The sequence below is a fragment of the Athalia rosae genome, chromosome 7 (genome assembly GCF_917208135.1).
Source record: "Athalia rosae chromosome 7, iyAthRosa1.1, whole genome shotgun sequence".
Taxonomy (NCBI): domain Eukaryota; kingdom Metazoa; phylum Arthropoda; class Insecta; order Hymenoptera; family Athaliidae; genus Athalia; species Athalia rosae.
The window spans coordinates 4540523-4560716 of record NC_064032.1 but is presented as its reverse complement, the minus strand read 5'-3'; the positions used below and the strand labels follow the sequence as shown (position 1 = coordinate 4560716).

Below are 20194 nucleotides of genomic sequence, written 5' to 3'. Positions count from 1 at the left end.
GAGACCAAGAGTAAACTTTTTACTATCCTAACGCGATTAAAAAAACCGATTGAAAAAATAAAAAGAAAAAAAAAAAATTAACATTCGTTTATCTACAATCTGCACTAAATGTTTACGAATCGGACGATCGTCGTCGTCCCGTTTTCGAAAAAAAAAACAAAAAAAAAAAAAAAAAACTTTCAAGCTCGCTCGTTTACCGTTCACCGGATCACGGACACAAGCAGCGCATTGCCGTCAATATACGTAATAAAATTTCCAATCAATCGATATCATCGAATGAATATTTTATACGGATGTTGTTGTTGTTTTTTTTTCTTGTTTTTTATAACGCTGCACGAGAGAGAAGCGTGCATGTTTTCGTGTTCTAGAAAATCTGTTTACTCTTAAAACGCGTCGATCGCATCGCTGATCGATCGAATCAACGTTCGTAATTATATCATCGCTTCGAGGTTGTTGTTGTAAAAAACAAAAGAAAATTTACTTCAGTTTTTTTCTTGAAGTAAATTTGAATTTTTTCGTTCGAGAGAAGAAGAGGCCGATGTGTGTATGTAATTTTTTTTTTTTCGTACCCACCGCGGCACGTGCTGCACATGGTGAAATTAACATTCGATATACGTGTGTATGCACAAGAGTTTGACGACCGTCGTGTATTGTTTAAAAATTACGTATACAAGCAGACAAATATAACAAAGTCAGATGAAAATTCTATTCATTGGACGAGACCTTATTTTATTTCGAAGTGGACTTCGGTATTCGATAGCGATATCATTTCTATCCGTGTCTCTATACATACAAATACAAATAATTTTCGTTCGTGTGTATACATATGTATACGTATGTATTTTACTTCGCACTTGACACGGATTCGGAAAGTATACATGCAAGTATGAAAATTATTGTGTGTGTATTTTTTTTTTTTTTCTTCTTCGTTTCATACTTCGCGGTTTTTTTTCAAAGATATTTATAAATAAATTTCGAATTATTGCACATGGTTAGGTTATAGAGAGAGATATATATATATATAATATATTATTGTACAAGCGAGTTTATGAATGAAGAAAATAAAATAAAATAAAATAAAAAAAAAAATAATGGCGTATTTATAGCCCGTTATTAATACTGCTAACGCATCGATTACAGTTCATTGATTTTTCCATCGTACCTATCGCACGACAATTACGAAGATTTTGGAAAAATATTTGCTTTACAAAACGCTGCAACTATTGCGATTACGATATATGTATTCGCGTTCGTTGTAATATCGTTGCGAAAAAATATTCACATCTATCGCGCGACTCTGCTAACGAGTTCAATTTATTGACCGAAAGTTTCGGATACGAAAAAATTACCCACGCACGTACGCACAGGGGGTAAAAGAAATATTCGCAATTTTCGAGAGAAAAAAAAATTCATCTCCATATTATTCTGTTTGCCTAAGGTTATCGCACGAATCACGGTCAAATAATTGTTTATTTTAACAGCTGATCGTTCGACTTTCCAATCGGTAAATAACACCGCGATAATTATATAATTACCACCGCGATAAGTGATTATACGAAGCGTTCAGAAAAAAAAAGAAAAAAAAAAAAATTGATTTTTTTTTTCTCTCCTCCTCAAATTAAACAAATCGAACAGACTCCGAATTCTGCGGTGATCAATAGCGAGAGGGGAGTCGTGGAGAAAAATCATCAGATTTTTGATGAAAAAAAAAAAGAAGCTAAGTGGGCTTACCCAATTACGAAAATTGATTGAAATTTAAGCACCCGCGAATTTTATCGGCGCGAGATACGGTCACGCCGTAATATAAAGCCGCGATCGTGATTTATCACAGAAGAAAAATAAATGAAATCGAAGATTTTTCATTTATCGGTATACGGCTGTCGTTTAAATTGAACTTTACAGCGTGATTATTGTTACCGAGTAAATTTCAAAAAATACACGACACACCGATTGATTCGAGTGACTTTTTAACGTCACTCGAACAATTTTCGACGGCAATGTTTCATGACGGAATTTTTGGTAAAGAATCGGTGAAAACTTCCACGAGATGCGTATAAAATATTTATTTTTAATACTTTTTTTTTTCTCCTTCTGTTTTGTACTTTTAACATCGACTATATCTAAAGCACTAACGGGGAAAAATACTGACGACGAATTTAAAACTACGTTAATTTCTTCTTACGTATAAAAGAGTTGAAAAAAAAAAAAAAAGATGAATATAAAATAAAAACGAATAAACGATAAAAGTTGCTCTCATTTTTGATAACGCGTTATTACGGACTCGTCGTCGAAGAGAGAGAACGTTTACACGGCGATGTAAAATACCAAGGAAGATATATACATGTAACGAAAAGATGCGGATCGTTTCCTAGCGCGCGCACGTTCTACGATATACGTATTATTTCGACGCCGTCGTCTCACGTGTTTTGCGAGCGGTGAAAAAAAAACAAAAAAATAAAAATAAACAAGACTTCCACGTTACGAGTTGTAAATACACGTGGTAAATTCGTTGAATAAAATGAACGAAATAATCGTCGTCGCGCGACGTTTCTATTTTTGTCCCTGCGTAAATTAGCGTTGAGAAAACTTACGGGGTCTTCGCGCTGCGAAGAAAAGTAGATGCCTCGCGAGCATTATGAGATATGAGAAAAACCACCTCACTGCCCACCGCGTACCGCGACGCGCCACAAAGGAGAATCTGAATATGACTGGACGCTCCGTCGCGTCGTCTATCTATCGGCGACCGTTTGTCTGCCGACGATACTCTGCGCCCCCCCCCCCCCCCCCCATGCCTTTCTCTCCTCCGTTTAATATTGTTGCCGATAACGAAAACGGTACTCAACAATTATTGTTCCTTTTATTGTTAACGATAAAATACCGATTCGTTCCACTCCCGTATTGACCCCCTCGTCGTCGTCGTCGTCTCTTTTTTTTTTTTTTCGTCTCTCTATATCTTCGCGTATCTTCTTCTTCCTATTATTTATCCGTTTATATAGATTGTAGGTTGGTCGTTTCGCGATCGCGTGGAACTTCTTCGCGGGGAACCACTACGTCCAGTTTCTTTCCGTTCTGTTCCATACGATTTTTTTTACTCTCCACCGGTGGGTTCGGAGGCTGACGATATTTTTTTTATAAAAAAATTTTCCCCCGAAAGACGATTACGTCGTATACGCGTACAATAAGTATATCGTTTGTTGGAAAATTTGGTGCGATTATTTTGAAAAAAAAAAAAACAAAAAAAACAAAAAAAACGTTCAACCACTCTCAGTCCTTTGTTCTCCGCGGTGTGGTAATTTCTGTTGTTGTTAAGTAGTGTTAACGGACACGTGACACGCTGTACGGGGGGTATAATAAACAGCCTGATGCAACCTTACTCTACTATTGAGTCAGCCTATAACAATGTGTGCATTGATAGTGTTACGGCTTTTACCGTATAAGCGCGACGCGCTTAAAAAGTTATTTCCTCTTTTTTTCGTTTTTTTTTTTTTCTTTTCATACGTCATTAAACGGCGTTTTCCACAAACTCGTTTATCGCCCTTCGATACCAACCCCGCGCCTACGTTCGACTCGCAAACTTCTCTCCTCTTTCACACCCCCCCCCCCCGTCAGCCTAAGCGATTTCTGCGCTTCTTTTTCCTCGGAAATCAGGTCACATTCTCGCGCGTTCTTCGTTCGTCGATTTTTTTCTTCTTCTTCTCTCACTCGCCTTTCATTCGATCTCGAAAGTCGGATAAATTCGTCGAAAAAGCGGGGGAGAGATTATTCGAAGGGGGTAAAGCGCTTCTGAACGGTTGCATAATTCGTGTACAAATTTTTATCCCACACGCGAGTATTCGTGAATATTGTGTGTGTGTGTATATGTATAGGCGGCGGCGGCGGGCAGATCGATTCGTGGATCATTGAACGTGCCGAACCGAGTCACGTTTTGTTTTATTTGAAATAACCGCCCGGCAACGATGACTCAATATTACGTGTATTATATGTATACATGTATACGTATACGTGTATATAAAACCAACATGCACAGCCATGTGTTGTATAGCGATAACGCCTATCGCGAGTGAGACGTTTGTTAAACCTCTTTGCTGGGGTTGTTTATTTTTTTTCCCTACAAGTAATTTCTATTTAAATAATAATAATAACGATAACAATAATAATGAAGCGCGTTCGAGGCGGAAAATATTCCATCGCGCACGAGGGACTACGAAGGAATCCGGTGGGTTTGAAAATATTCTTTCGCCGATCCTCGGATCACCAGATTTCCGTGTCGTTACCGGCGTATTTGAGGACTCTGACCGGTTCGAGATCCTGCGCTCTTGGTCTCGGACTGGCGGGGATCGCCGGTACGGCGTTTTTCAATCTGAGGGTCAACTCGGAGATGTCGCGATTATCGGGTGGTTCGGGACTAGAAACGGTTTCCGGATAATTTATCCTTTCGTTGATCAGATCCTCCCGCAATTCCTCGGATGGTGTCCTGAATATTTTCGACGATTTTTGATCCGAGTGGTGTGAGAACTTTTTTATAAACATAATGGGACTGTTAGCCATACGGTAGCTCTCGCTGCGCTTTATTTTTCTATCCGATCTCTCGGTTCTCGGTGTTTCGGGATTTTCGGTGGACGCAGTCGATTCGTAATTGAAATCCGACGATTCGGAATTGATGAACTTAGAAGCGGGATCCGGGGCCGAGGTTTTCTCCGACTTCCGGATCCCCGATTCCGGTATATCGAAGTTCGCCAAATTTTCTTTGTCTTGGACAATCGCGCTCGACAATTTCGGCGAGTCGAAATCGGATATCAACAATTTTCTCACCAACTTGGGCGTAGCGCCGCTCGGCATCAGTCGGTCCGGACAAAAATAACCGACTCGCGCCTCCGCCTCGTTGTCCCTGAAGGTCGAGGGCCCGAGGACCGAACCCTTCGGAGGATCCGATCCGGAATTGTTCCCAACCTCCGATCGTCCGCCTCCAACGACTCGCGGATGATTCTTTCCCCCGTCGGCGGGGACGCCCGACGAATTTTGCGAAATTTTTAACCCCCGAGTCGACGGATCGTCGGATCGTACGCAGGAGTTATTAGAGCGCGGACGATTATCGCGATTCTCGGAATTAGCGACTTGCGATGAAGGTCGCTTACCTTCTTCCCCTTGCACGTTGACGTAAGCTCCCCTCGGATGTTTCTGCGGGCTCGCGGGGCTAGTCGGTCCAACGACCGTGCTCGGTGTCCTTACGTAATTCGGACTTGGCGCTCTTTCCGGACTCTTCGGTGCCCTTATTATCAGCTTGCCGAGCTGCGGGGACGTGGGGGGCGTAGATTTCACAGGTCCGTCGGTCGCGTCCCCGACGACGCCTCCCCCTCTTCCCGAGGGATCGCGATTTATCGCACGGACCGTAGCCTGGGCGCGACGCAGCAACGGCGACGTAGTCGGTGATATTCCATCCTTCACGAACGGTCCTGAAAAACGCGAGAAAAATGCTCGATGATTTCGGAACGACGGTGTCCGGAGGTCCCGGGGAAATCGGGGCAGCCGTCGTCGCCCTCGAAACTCACCTGGATTGAACGTGGTGTGCGCCCCCTTTCTTCTCCTCAGGCTGTCGGACGAGTAGACCACCTTCCCTTCGGAGTCGAGGGTGACCCTGGCGCCCTGTCTACGTCTCTCCAACGACGAATCCTGCTTCTTCGGCAGTTCGCTGAGGCTCACGTACTCCGCTTCTTTTTTGAACAGTTCGGAATTGGCGTAGGTGACGTTCGACGGCGGAGACCGAGCGATCGAATTGGCATTTCCGGCTGTGGACACCGCAGCCGGATGATCCGATCTTTTGTCGTTGTTGTTCCTCACGTCGGCTATGGTTACATAGTCGCCTGAGTCCTGATTCGCCGGCTCCTGGCCGACGGTTTTAACGGCGGCGGCGGCGGCGGCGGCGGTCGCCATTTTCTTTCCCATCGGTAGGACGCAGCGAAGTTTACCGAGGACGCCGCTCAGAGGGCTGCTCTTCGAATTCTGACCTCCGCCCTGACCGCTCCTCCGAACGTTCTCCGACGTTTTTTCCTCCGTTAACTTGGCGGGGAGGACGGTCTGAACGGTGGCGTAGGGATTCTTGTCCTGTCCGTTGATCACCTCCATTTTCGAAGTGCCCACGGTGGCGGACATCAGCACGGATCCGGGGTGGTTACCCATCTCGTTCCTCAGCTCGAGGACGTGACTCCTGAAACTCTCGATCTCCTTGGGCGACGCTTCGTCGTCCGATCCCGGCGGCGTTATCACGCACATGGACGGTATCCTGCTGGCGTTTATCGCCGTCTTCGATCTGATCCTTTCCACCCTCTCGCATCCTTCCAAGTCGCTGGACTCCGAATACTCGAACTCCGAACAGGAACGTCCCGTGCACGCCGGACTCGAGGCCGACTCCACCGGTGACGAGGACGTGTTGTGACCGCTGTCCGGCGACTGACCGCCGTTCTGATTTTGCCCGTGTACCTGCGTAATAAAAAAAGAAAAAAACGAATAGTATCGATATCGGGAGTTTCGCGAAAGGACGAGTCGATAATCTAGAAACTCGCGCGCTCTCACCATCGCGACTACCGTGAGGCTCGATTTTCTTTCCGGTGGCGGAGGCGCCAGGAGTGTCGTGCAGACGGTGCCGGCTGAGCTTGTAGTAGTGGAGGTCGAGCCCCTGCCGAACAATTCGTATTCGTTTTCGGCTACAGGCGAGGCCAATTCGGGGCTGAGATCGCAGGATTTCGTTAGCGGGCTCTGGGGCAGTGTTTCCTCCTCCCTGAGGGTTTTCAGTCCCGAATCCACGTGGAAGGACGTGTAGTAACCCTCCGTGTCGCAGGAGTAGACCGACGACGTTTCGCCGTCGTCGGAAAAGGGTACGGCCGTTATGTCGTGGATGATGTCGGGGGTAAGAGTACCCTCGGAGGTAACGGACGAAGAGGCCGATGTGTCGCGACCCTTGGGACGACGCACGTGGCTCAAGGACGTCGAGGACGTTCCTATGGACGCCGTAGTTGTTGATCTGGAGAAAAAAAGAAGAAGTCGGGATATTTCGGTGTCTGTTTTTCTTCCGAAAGCCAAAAATTTTCGGCTCCAACCGACGAAGGGAGACGAAGGTGGTGTGTTTTGTTTTTTTTTTTTTTTCTCTTCTCTTACCTCGGCGGATGCGTGGTAGTCGTCGTTTCGCTGCCTATGCTGGCCCTCCCGCTCTCCGACGAGGCGCTCCAGTTCCCCGAACTCGAGTGGGGCGCGTCCTCCCTGTTTCCCTTTCGTCTCTCCCGCCTCTGGGCGGCACTTTCCCTCAGTTTGACGTTCACCTGTCTCTCGGCGTTGGGCATCGACGACACCGGTATACTGGACGTGCTCTTACCGCTGGAACTCGACGAGCTGGCTTTTCTCTCGTGGAATTTCTCCTTCCTCCGTCTCATCGTCACCGTTTCGTAGATATTGGTCTCCTCCGGCGACGATACCGCCTGCTTCGATTCCTCCTCCCCCGACCGGCGGTCGCCCCCCTGACCGGAAACACCGGCGTTTCCTCCGCTTACCGCTACGCAGGCGGAATCCTGCGCCGTCTGATTGGACTTGGGACCGATCAACTTCAACCGCGACATACCCCAAGCCTTCAGCGTGTTGAAGTGCGACTTCTTCTCCGACGGCGAGTCCTTCTTCGAACCCAGTATATCCGTGCTGGCCGATCTGTGCGCCCTGCCGCTGCCGCTGCCGCCGCCGCCGCTCGTCGACGCCGACGCCTCCTCTTCCTCCGGACCCTCCGCGGTCGTTTCGCTGAAATACGCGTCGAATTAACGGAGTTTATCGAGTGACGGTGGGACCGTTGTCCCCCGATAGCCAAAAGATACGGAGCGTTGTTCACGGAGTGTGCGCGTATGGTTTGACATTTGATGTGACAAGAGATAATTAAAAAGAAAAAAAAAAAAAAGCAATTTCACGGCAACGTAAGGAAATAATTATAAAAAAATAGTATTCTGATATTATCGTGTTCAATAGGAATCGGTGAACGGTAATTATAAAAGTAACGACAATCGGGGATGAAAATTTTCATTCGGATAACCCCCGTTTCGATTGTATCGATGTAAGTTGTTTTTTTTTTTTTTTTTCTTTACCCTCCGATCGCCTGGCGAATCTCCTTCTGATCGATTCCCGCGATTGTGTTGCGTCTCTTCCCTCTCGGTCGGCGAGGTCGCGACCTCCTTTTTATAGCCGATTCATGTGTCTCTTGTCCGACGGTCGCCAACAGGGAACGTCGTCTTACGGACATCCTCTCGAAACCTCTTCCGCTCACGTCGACGGCCACCAGTTCGGCGGGGAATCTGAAAAATGAAACAAAAAAAAAAAAATGACGATCGCTAGAGTCCAACTTCTCTTCGGAACGACCGGAGGGAAAATCGATCCCGCGCGCAACAGCTGCTCCGGGTGTCAGCGAAGCACGAGTCGTTGACCTTGAAAAATAAAATAAAAAAAAAAACAAAAAAAACAAAAAACTCACTTCAGGGCGACAGCTTGCACTTGTTCTTCGGGACTGGGCAGCTTGTGGTCCACGGCGTCGCCGTCGGTGGTGTCGGCCAGGATCCTTGACATACAATCCGGTGGTACCGTCACGTCGCCGAGGGCTTCCGTCGACGTCCATCTGCGTAGATCTTCTATGGCGGCCGGCTGAAAAATTGTAATAGTTGAAAATTCCAACCGAGACACAAGTTCTCGCGTTCGAGATTCGTTGGAAAATTGGTCAGAAATTCCAGTCTTCCTCTTACAATTAGACGTGCGCGACGCGATGAAGTGTAGCGCGTCGAGAGAGAGGAAAGAAAATGGGAAAAAATGAAGAAAAAAAAAATTTTATATGTAAAAGAGCGAGAAATAAGAAACTCGAGTGATTTGTTTTTTTCGTGCGCGTTTGCGTACGGGGTTTAATATGCTTTGTAACAACGAATGGTTATCGAACTGGAAGAAGAATGGGTTCGTTTCATCGCGGGGATCGGTTGGTACGCGCCGTGCGTATACATACATATACGTATACGTGTATATATGGGGAAATTGTTATTGTTATTGTCAGATCTTATCTACCAGTTTGTAATTAGATCTAGTGGCGTTACAGTCGAAGAGAGCGAGATATTGTGTTACACGGACTGGTTTTTCTTTCTGCTTTCGGTATTTTGTCAGCGCACGCGTTGAAATCTGGTCTACGGTTTGTGTCACGCCCTCGCCTATAGCTTTATTACCTCGCTCGAACCGTACGTTCCACGAGAGAGGCTCACAAAATTCTATTTCTACCGCGGAGTTTTAGTAACGAAATAAAGTACGCCCAGGTAACCGCGTTCTTTTTTGAAAAAAAAAAAAAACAAAAAAAATATATATAAATAATGAGAAAACTACCCCAAATCGCTTGAACGGTTCGCAATTTATGCGGGGTAGCGCCTACGAGCCGATCGAACAAAGAGAAATTGAATTGCGAACGAGGAGAAAATCATGCAAATTTTTTTGAGTCGCGTTATTGAAAAACGAGAAAAAAAAAACAAAAAAAAAAAAACGAGAAAAAGAAAAAGGTTGAAGGGAACCCGTAGTATAAAGTACGCGTCGATGATGAATGAACGCAGAAAATTTTAGCGGAGAGAAAATTTTACAACGGGTTTCAAGGCCGTCTGAATAAAGAAAAAAATCTCGCACCATCAGTGAAAGCGAAGTAGCGCGCGGACCCCGAGATGAGGAGGACCGAACGAATACCCTCGAGCTCGTTCCAAGGTCGCGTGTTTCAAGAATTTTGTTCACGTACTAGAAAATGACGAGAAAAAAAGAAAAGAGCGCGTACGTTGGGCTATTTTTCGAACATCGGAGTGACGCGATTCTCCCCTTTTTGAATCGTCGTCGTTCGAAGTTCGGATGAAAAAAAAAAAAAAAAAACAAACTGGAGAAAATCTAACAGCGAGGATTTGAACGGTTCGTCGGTACGTTCTTATCCGTCGCTACGAGCAACAGGTAGATAGTCCGGGTCCCTACAAAACGTACATTTCTTCAATCCCGCGGAGCCCATTAACGCTGCGGCAGGTAAGGTAAGGGTAAAAGGGGGACCACCGCTGAAGATCTCATTCCCAGGAAGGCTGAGCATCGAGGTGTACGGCATACCGTAGAAAACCCCCCCTCCCCGTTCTTAAGCTTCCTGTATAAAGCGCTATTTATTTCGGAATATTTTCACCGCGATCAGACGGCGTTGCAACGTAACGTTTCCGTGTAATCGGGAAGTAAATTCGCACCGGAACTCCGCTTTGGTATCCCGTTTCCGCCTCTACTTAAAACTCATTCACCGTGTACGCGCACACCAGGTATACATTCGAAATGGCGCCGCGCTTAACGATTTTCCTCATTTTTCTGAATACTTCCTTTTCAAAATTTCGATTTCTCGGAGTGCGTCCTTTCGAATATATCCGACGTACGCGAACCAAATACAAAAAAAAAAAAAAAACGAAAAAAAAAAATCGGCGCAGCAGAAGCTTATTATGTATACCCTTAAACCTGGACGGACGGGAGAAACCCCGTAAAGCCCCGGAGAGAGAGAGAGTGGTGGTGGTGGTGGTGGGTTAGGAGGAATTCCGGCGTTGCCAGACCTGCGGTGTTCCCTCTTATTTTTGTGGTTCTCAAATCGTGCCCGTCCTACGCGCGGAAGAGCTTTCGAGAATTTCTGAATCACGTTTGTTTGTCAACAACCCGAGCGCACCCCTCCCCTCCGCCCCCCCCCCCCCCCTTTTGATGTAGGCGGGTGAGAAAATGGCGAAGGCAAAAAAAAAGCAAAACAAAGAAACAAAAAAAAAAACAAAGAAAAGCGTCGGTCGTCAACCCGGAGCGCGCGATTCGATTCAAATCGTTCGAAATATACGGTTGTGTCACTGCGGACGTTTTATATACTCACGACTCTGGATTCGATGTCGAGGGTATCGACGTCGGCCCTCCTCTTTCCGAGAACAGGTGTACAGAGATACAATTCCGTGGGATCGTTGGCGGCGTCCCGTCCGATCGAGTCCAAACTCCGTACAGCCACGACAGCCGCCGCCTCGTAAAGTTCCCGTAGAATTTTCGGCCTGCTATCGGCGGTGAAAAGGGTCGTCTCGAGGTCATTGGTGGCGCGAAAATGCTCCTTGCGCGATGCGAACGTCGATATATCGGACTCCGCTGTAACATTGCGAAAACGAAGGGATATTTAATATCGTTATAGTGCGACGCCGCCCTCTGTAGGTATCGCGGATTCGTTGCGACTTGAAAAAAAAAAAAATAAATAACGGAATTGTAACGCGTCGCGGCGTGGAACGATAAGGTGGCGATATAGGTGCCGAGAGTAAATTTTACTCTTACTTTTAAATAATCGAATTTTTCGTAACGAACTCCAAGATTTTATCGTCAGCCGCGGGGAAAGCGCGGTCGTGCTCGGACAACGAAGTGTGAAAACGAGACGTGTGTGTAAAAGGTTTCCCCGTACATCCAAACGAATTGTACGAATTAAGGTTCGTTCGATATTATTAAACGAAAACTCCCACCCACATCGAATGGAGTGAAACGAACGCCGGCGTACAGGGGGTGCGGGGTAAAAGCGACGGTAACACACCGGCGTCGGAATTTAATGCCCTTTATCCGGTCATTTTTTGGGAGCTGCGTCGCGTCGCGGTGGTAGTACAGATACCGGTGCGCCGGCTGTGCCCGATGAAGGAAAAACGGGCTAAACGAAAAAAAAACAAAAAAATGAAATAAAAAAATAATAATATTATTTCAGAAACAAAAATAGCGCCCTCGAACGCAACGGCGTAGCGCAACGTATGATAATACAACGAGGAGTTAACGGTCGAACCGTCGCACACGTATGTGCGATATGTAAAAGGTGCATATACACGGTATACGTAAACCAACGGTTTACGGTACATCCCATGTAACAGGGAATAAATTATCGCTACGAGATCTGCGCCGCCGGCCCGACTTCGGGCCGATATAACTCCGCGGCGAAATGAATGAATAAAAGAAAAAAAATAAAGAAATAAAGAAATAAAAAAAAAGGGGGGTGGGGGGGAGGGAAGAACAAATTTCTCGTGTTTTAATTGCTCGTTCCTCGCGATCCCGTTTGTCAACGGACGATTTTCAACGTCGGAAAGGGTTGTACAATGGTCTACGCCTGTCGTCGTCGTATAAGGGACACGGGAGAGTAAAGGGTTCGTCGATTGTTCTCTCACGTTATTATTCACCCGGTATATATATATATCTATATATATATATATCTATCTATATATCGTTGTTTTCACGAACAGACCTAACCAATTCATTGTTTATTCGCGAATGAGACAATAAACGCGACGAAAAAACGAACAAAAACAAAAAAAAAAAAAAAAGTTCGGAAACCTTACGCGGGCAGATCTGCGCGCTATCGGAGATACGCCATTTTCGAACGAGCCGAGCGCGATCGGGGATCTTTCGTTGGGAGAATTGTTATTTTGTCTCTCCGGTGGAAACCGAACGGATTTTGCGAACGGTTCGGGTTCTTGTTGAGCGAATTTGTTTTAACGATTAGAGGAAATCGTACAACGATTTGTATTTTATTTTTCGTACCGCCGCTTTTGCTTTTGCCGATGTTGTGCTGCTGCCGATGGTGGTGGTGCTGCGGGGTTCTTGCCGCAGCTTCGACGGCCGTTCGAAGAACGGAGTTTTATACTTTTACAGACGTCAGAAGTGCGAGTTACGAGTCAAGGCCACATTATGGCCGCGTACGCTTACAGTATATAGGTAGTATGGTACAGTACCTAACCTACCTGTATAACGCGTTCAACGCGTGATATACGAGGACGAAATATAAAGGCGCTGCAGGTTGCGGAGTTTACCCGTCCAGGTATATCGGAAATATGGACCGTGTACCTTACGCTACTCGCGGTTTTTTACGATAACCGGACGAATTTTCCATATTATCGTCATCGCGTTTTTTGTTTATTTTTCCGCTCCCTTTATCTCGTTCTCGTTAATTATTATTATTATTAATATTCTTCTTCTTCTTCTTCTTCCTCCCTCGTTTTTTTTTTATTTTTTCTTTCTCTCTCTCCATTCCTTCGGCACGTGGGAGGTCTTCCGCGTCTCGTTTAAAAGCGTCTCGTCCTCGGGGCTCTTCCTTCCGTCGGTCGGTCGGTTGGATCGGCGCGCGCGCGCTCGCCAAGCAAGATATCAAGAAACGTTGTAATTTGCGCTTGCAGCCAACACCGCCGTTACATTTACACATGTATATATATAATATTTCCATAATTGGTAAACGCAAATTGCATAAGTACATACTTTTATACACCGTAAAAGATATCGTCGAATCGCGATCGCGATGTACTACGGCTCTCTTTTAAACGACGCCGCCGCCGCAGTTTCGAGAATATTTTATCAACCGGTAGACGCCAAGTAGACCGGAGTAACTACGCTATTTTCTTTTTCCCATTAAATACGCGATATTACGATCCGATCGCGAGGAGAAGAACATTTAAAAAAAACCAAAAAAACAAATGAAATAAAATAAAATAAAGAAGTGGCACGATCGCGGTTCGGCAACCGGAAGTCGCGTCTCCCCCCCCCCCCCATTTTCTCTTCGAGTCATCACGCGATGATGACGATGATTCTTCCGTGGAAGAATCGTTGTGGACCGGATGCGAAAACTTTACGTCGACATCGGTACAAAGCTACGAAAAAATTTATCGTTGCAAAATAGCTCGCTATTGAATGAGGCGAGCTCGCGCGCGTTTCGCGGTGGTATTTTTTTTCTTTATCGTTCGCCGTTCGCCTTCTTTTATTTCAGTTTCAATTTTTTTTACTTTGTTTTTTTCAGGTACGTATATACCTCCGGGCCTGCCGGGACTGCGGGGTAGTCCGTTGGATCTCGCCGGTGCGCGCGGGAAAAGGAGGAAGCAGAAGAAGAAGAACGAGAAGAGGGAGAAGAAGAAGAAGAGGAGAAGGAGGAGGAGGAGGTGGAGGAGGAGGAGGTGGAGGACTGGTCCGCGATCTACGGTAACCGCATTCCTTCCTCCTCTTTTTTTTAAGCCCTCCCGCCCTGCCCCCTCCCCACGTACCTCGAGCCCTTTATTTTTATTCACCGCGTTTCTCGCCGAGTCCTACATTATAAGCCTTTTTTTTTTTTTTTAATACCTACACACCATACCTGTACGACTGTACACGTTTTTCCTCATTTTGTATTCAACGTCGACTACCGCTGCAACGATTATAGCGAGCGAAACTTCGTTTGGGCGTGAAAAAAATATACCGAAAAATAATTTTGCCAAATTCGTGAAAAACTTTTTGCCGATTCCATTTTTTTTTTTTCCCCCGATAAAACGCGCCTCGCGGCTATACACAACGATAAGGGGAGGTTAATCATCCGTGGATCGGTATTCGCGATCACGTAACCCCCTTTAGCCCGAAGCAATCGGTGAGCATTTTTTTTCTCAGACATTAGATGATATTAGATGTTATATATATTTGCCCTGAGAGAGAACGGCGGCGGTAAGCTTACCCGCAAACTGTGTACCGGAGTCGCTATCCCATATTTCTTCGGGGACTTCATTGACAAAAATTGCTCCGGGCGATTCTCCGTTCCGAGCCACGTGTAAAAGCTGTTACGCGTATACATGTAGTACTCGGATTTATGTAACGTTGCGCAACTAGGTCGCGATAGATCCATTTTGCCAAATTTGGAAATACGGAAATTTTTGAACCTCGTTCGAGTTGTTTTTTTTTGTTCCTTTTTTTTTTCTTTTGCAGTAACCTGACGTACAACTCGTGGCATCGAATGCGGTCGTTGTTTCGTTACAGTCGCGTTCGATCTTATTTCATATCGCTGTACAGATTTCGTTTTGCTTTTCGTCGTTAAGTTTAGCCGATCGGAATCACGTCGCGGTTGCGTTACATTATTATTATTATTATTATTATTATTAGTATTATATATATACGGGGATATCGTGACTTCGTCATTCGTCGGACTCGACCCAACCGTCGTTTCGTTTCTGTGTATGGGGGCGATTGTTCGCCGCGACGGCGGTGGGTAACGGACGCGTACCCACCTATATATGTACATATATACACACATAGAAAATGACCTTGGAGAACACGAACTCCGAGCCTTGGAATATATATTTTTTCTTTCGTTTTTTTTTATTATTTCCTTTTGTTTCGCCTCATTCGCGAACCCGAAGCTTTCGTCGTGCGCAAGGACGATGTTAATTCCCCGTCCCCTCGAATTCTATCGTCTCATCCGCAATTTGAAAAAAAAAGAAAAAAATGGAGAAGAAGAAGAAGAAGAAACAACTCGGGGAATTTGATTTTCTCCGATCGAGACGAGATCGATTGTTCGATTGTTGATAATGAAAAGAGGGAGAGTAGGAGAAGACGAAGAGAAAAAAGAGAAAGAAAAAAGAATCAAAAACTTTACAAACGATCTTATAAACGTACAATTATAAGGTGCCTCGGTGGGATTCAGGCGTCGCATCCGTCAACGCCGACAGTAACTTTAAAGTACAGTTAACTCAATTCTAGGACATAAGAGAATTAAAACTGTAGGCGAGAAATGGATAGCTCGACATTAGCTGAGCGGTATTACTGTATTCGTAAGTATAACTATAACTACAACTGCAGCAACAGCAGCAACAGCGGCAGCGGCAGCTAATGCAGCGGCGTCGGCGGTAAAAGGGGCATAGAGCAGAGTAGAGAGATTGTCGGTTGCAGCGCGTAGCTTATGTCCCTCTTTTTTCTCTCTCCTCTCTCTCTCTCTCTCTCTCTCTCTTCTTCTCTACTCGAGTAGTTAGCCGCGTACAGTACACGATTTATTAATAACGCGCTTCGCCCTTCGTATTCGAAGCGTTGGACCGCGGTTTGGGGGAGAAAAAAAAAAAAAAAAGAAAAAATGATTTTCGCGAGACGGACGCGTATAGCGCGGTGAAAATCTGATCGACCGATCGATCGATCGATCGCGGGGGACGAAATTTTGCGATCGAGTCGCAGCGAAATTTCGCCGAACGAACGAAAAATGGCGAGACGTTCTCCGGTTACGCGACCGTCCGGGCGCGAGGGAGAGAAATTGAAATAACGTTTCGCGTGTAATAATGCGAGAAGAGAGAGAAGAGAAGCTTTTTACGGCGAATTAGCGCCAAGGATCGTAAGTACGCGTACAATATACCACACGACTCGGTGGAAAAGAGAATTCCTCGCGTGGCCAATTTCAGCTAATTTAACAATCGAGCGACTCTTATACGCATACGCGCGCGGTACCGCGCAACCTGGATATACGGTACGTACGTATACCGTACGTATACTTCGGAGTCGGCTTTCATCTCCAATTAACTCCGTCCAAGTCAGTCGACTGTATAGTATATTCTCGAGACTTAATTGACGGTTTTCGCTTCCCTGCATTTTTCTTATTATCTCTTCGAAACGCTCGTGATACGTGTATAACCTACGTCGTCGTCGTCATACCGATCGCGATCGATTTTCCGGCATTTTTTTCCTACCCGCGAACGGACCCGGTTGAGAATTTTTCAATGATCGAACGCCTGACGGCGGACCACTCTTTTTTTTTTCTCTAATTTTTCCTAACGTATTTCTTTCGAAATTTTTTCTCGTTAATATTTTATTAACTCGTTTATTTGTCCTCGTATTCGACGTAATTTATAGAGGATTACGTTACACGTGACCGCTCGCCTGTGTAGAAATGTATATTTACAACGAGTGGGCAGAAAAGTTGTTTCCTAGAGTCCTGTTTGCCCACACTTTTGTGTATTATTATCCCTGACCGTAAGTCACGGAAAATGTTCCATATGATTTAAATTACATCACGCGACTTTGAAAACGTTACATAAATTATTTTTATTTTTATTTAATTTATTTTATTTTATTTTATTTTTTTTTTTTTTTTTTTCAAATTAGTTTTTTTCGACCCGTCACACCCACGCGCACGACGACCGAAAGTATTTCGTTGCACGTACGTATGTGGTAAAAATTTTTTTTCATCTAGAAAGTTAAAAGTATTTTTCGGCGTTAATTAATTTCACGGTAAAAAAGTTTTTCTTCATTACCAGCTGGGGAAAAAAGAGGATATTACGCACACGTAGGTATACCGTTTAATCGGAGAGTTGAAAAAAAAAAAACGACGTTTTTTTTTTCATCGCCGAAAATTTCAAAATTTCCGTATCCCCGCGTACCCGTACCGCGCTAACGTCGGAATTTAATCAACGGACGCGCTTCGAAATTCCCTCGGGATCGAAGGGAATGAACGGCGGCCGCGGTCGTCGATCTCGATGTTACGTACGTACGTTTGCAGACGCGTCTTCTCAAAGTTCTTCGGTCAGTTTCGGCCGCACGTGGTCTTTACAAATTTTCGTCTTATTCGTATTCGTTCTCGTCGTTGACCTCTTCGAGCTATAGCGCGTTAGCGGATAAGGCGTCGCGACACCGCGGAGTCCGTAGAGATTCCTCCGGGTCACCTGAGAAACCGGAGACGATCTCCTCGGCGTCAGTTTTGACCGAGAGAAACACGCGCGCAAGAGACAATAAACCGTGACGTGACGTGACGACTCGAAAAACTCGTTAGAAACTAGGAACTTGGAACGTACTTTGTAGATGAACGCCACGCATAACGCGATATAATTAATCGCTCCACTCTACTTACGCCTAAAACTCGAGAAGAGGGTCATCAAGCAGCGCACCGACGCCGAATCGCGCCGCCAGTACCGTCATTTTTACCGCCATAAAATCCACCGACGTTTCCGTCCACACCCCCGAACCGTTGCCGTCTTTTTTTTTTTTTTTTTTTTCTTTTTTTTTTCTGATTTTTGAAATTTTCCAGGACACCTTCAACGTCATGAATATATTTGGGTAAAAGAAAAAAGGTTGAAATCCTTCCTCCCGCGCATATCGCAGTTAGAGGGGTGGAGCGTCGACGTCGCACTCCGATGTGTGTATGTATAGTATAATATAAACACACAAAGCTGACCAAGAAAGTAAGCGAGTAAAGAATACGCATATTATATACATATATGTGCATATGCGTGTATACGTGGGGCGAGTAAACGTTATGGAGAAAGAAGCCGGCGTCTGCAGCGAACGCAAAATGCCCCTTGACATTCGATCTCTTTCTTATAAATATATACGGTTTCCCTCTCTTATTACTTGACCCAACAGAATTTTTCAGAGAACCGTTTTACGTCGACGTTCATATATAATGTATACCTATATCTTATTCTACATAACTTAGTATTCCCAAAATGTATGTTTCAGAAAATTTTTTTGCGCGTCGCGCTAATTTTTCTTTTTTTCAGAAAATTTTCTAGTCCCATTCAGACTGTAGCGAACGCGTCAATTTATATCGATATATATACACACAACGATGATAATGTTTTTTTTTTATTTTTATTTATTTTGTTTTTGTTTTTTTTGAAATTAATATTCGTCACGCTATTATTTCGAGGCACGCGCGCCGATCATTTTCACGCTATATAGCGTATCGCGCCAACGATAATACAATTGTTTGAGTTGGGAGTGTGAGGTAAAACTTATTTTTTTTATTTTTCATTTTTTTTTTCCGGTTCATCCCGAGTAGAAATTGAAAAATTTGACCTTCGCTTGCTCCCCATTGTAATAATTGACCTTTTCGACGGGCTCGGGCGAGTGTCGCGTGAGAGGAATGAATAACACAGAAAATTATACAATTAATAATTTCACCGTACGTTAATAACGCGGCCGGTTATAATACGCCGTCGTACGCGGTATAAACGCAGCCTTTCTTCTCTCCTTCTCATTCCCACCCTTGTTTCGAAGGGAGTCTTTAAAAAACCTTCGACGACGTAAACGAAATTAACGTTCGTTCGAAAATTGATACGTCGAACGAATAGAACTTTGGGTGAAAAAAAAAACTCGTCGATTAAACGCGCGAGAGAAACGAAATCCAGATATCACTTAGGAATTAAGGGGGGGGGGCAAAGAAAAAAGGACCACGTTCGATACGAGGGAGAGAAGATAGAAAGAATAAACAAACGCTAGAAATTTTTCTAGCTGGGCCGCGATTGGCGTGCACGCATTTTTACACGCGCCTGTGTTTCGTGTAGATATATGTATATGTATATATATATATATACGATACAGAGGGGAAGAAACTAAGAGCTACTTTCCAGACGGAATTACCTTCACCCCAGGACGCGCGTTTCCCGACGTTCCTATTTTTCCCTTTTTGTCGAATACATGTACGTTGGGAAGACACGGCGGAGAATTCAGCCCGAAACGCGCGGAATAAATCGGTGTCGTTGACGTCGCGCGCACGTTTCATTGTACGCGTGTATCCATCTTTCCTGTACGCGAATTAGGGAGAATAAAAGAGAAAAAAAAAAAAAAGGAAAGAAATAAAAAAAAAAGAAAAGGAAAAGTTATGCAGCTTCGTTAATATTTCAGGCAATATGCTACCCGCGCGCGCGTGTCTCATAAACCATTTCCCAATAAGTTTATTGTACATCGGCTATAATATAACCCCGACTAAATTGGCTGCGTGATAGTCAACACTAAACATGGGGATTGTGTATATAAAGTATACATATACATAGATACGGGTAGGTAAGGTACACATTTCCATGTACATAAGTATGTGTATATAAAATCGGGTACATATTCGGTGCAGTCTTCGTTATCGCCTCACGTTATATATTTATATATATATATCTTATACTTTTTCGATTACTCGAACCATTTCGAAAATATTCTCATTCGAATTCCAATATACAGTGCACATGAGAAAAAAAAAAAATTTCGAAAATTCGAAAAAGTATAAGAGACCATTTTTGTGGAACGTCAAATTTCCCACAAGAATCGATGCAGCTCATTCGATAATAATTATTACTCAGTCGGTAAGAAAATTCAGAAACAAAAAGTGATTTTTCTTTAAATTCTTCAATTTTTGACCTTGAATATCTTTGAAATGGTAAGATTTATCGAAAAAGTACAAGAGACCATTTTTCTAGAGAGTTCAATTTCCTACAGATATTGACCACAGTACGGGCTTAACGAGCTATCGGTGATAAAACATGATTTTTTGGATATCAAACTAAATTGAAAATAGAAATCGATGACGAGGACGATGTTCCCATTAATATTAAGAGCCCATACCGGGTGTGTCCTTTCCAAAGATGCCTAGCAACAAGTTTTTGTGCGT

General features: G+C 44.5%; 1 protein-coding gene across 2 annotated transcripts in view; it reads right to left on the bottom strand.

Annotated features, from left to right (window-relative positions):
- LOC105693327 overlaps nt 1-20194 on the bottom strand; it is a 46671-nt gene that overhangs the window by 5131 nt on the left and 21346 nt on the right. For both annotated transcript variants that reach the window (XM_048658938.1, XM_012413170.3), the window contains 7 exons: nt 10913-11172; nt 8501-8667; nt 8118-8324; nt 7153-7779; nt 6571-7018; nt 5550-6477; nt 5136-5453 (listed from right to left, as the gene is read on the bottom strand). In XM_048658938.1, the coding sequence (XP_048514895.1) occupies nt 5136-5453; nt 5550-6477; nt 6571-7018; nt 7153-7779; nt 8118-8324; nt 8501-8667; nt 10913-11172 (2955 nt within the window). The remainder of the gene's footprint in view (nt 1-5135; nt 5454-5549; nt 6478-6570; nt 7019-7152; nt 7780-8117; nt 8325-8500; nt 8668-10912; nt 11173-20194) is intronic.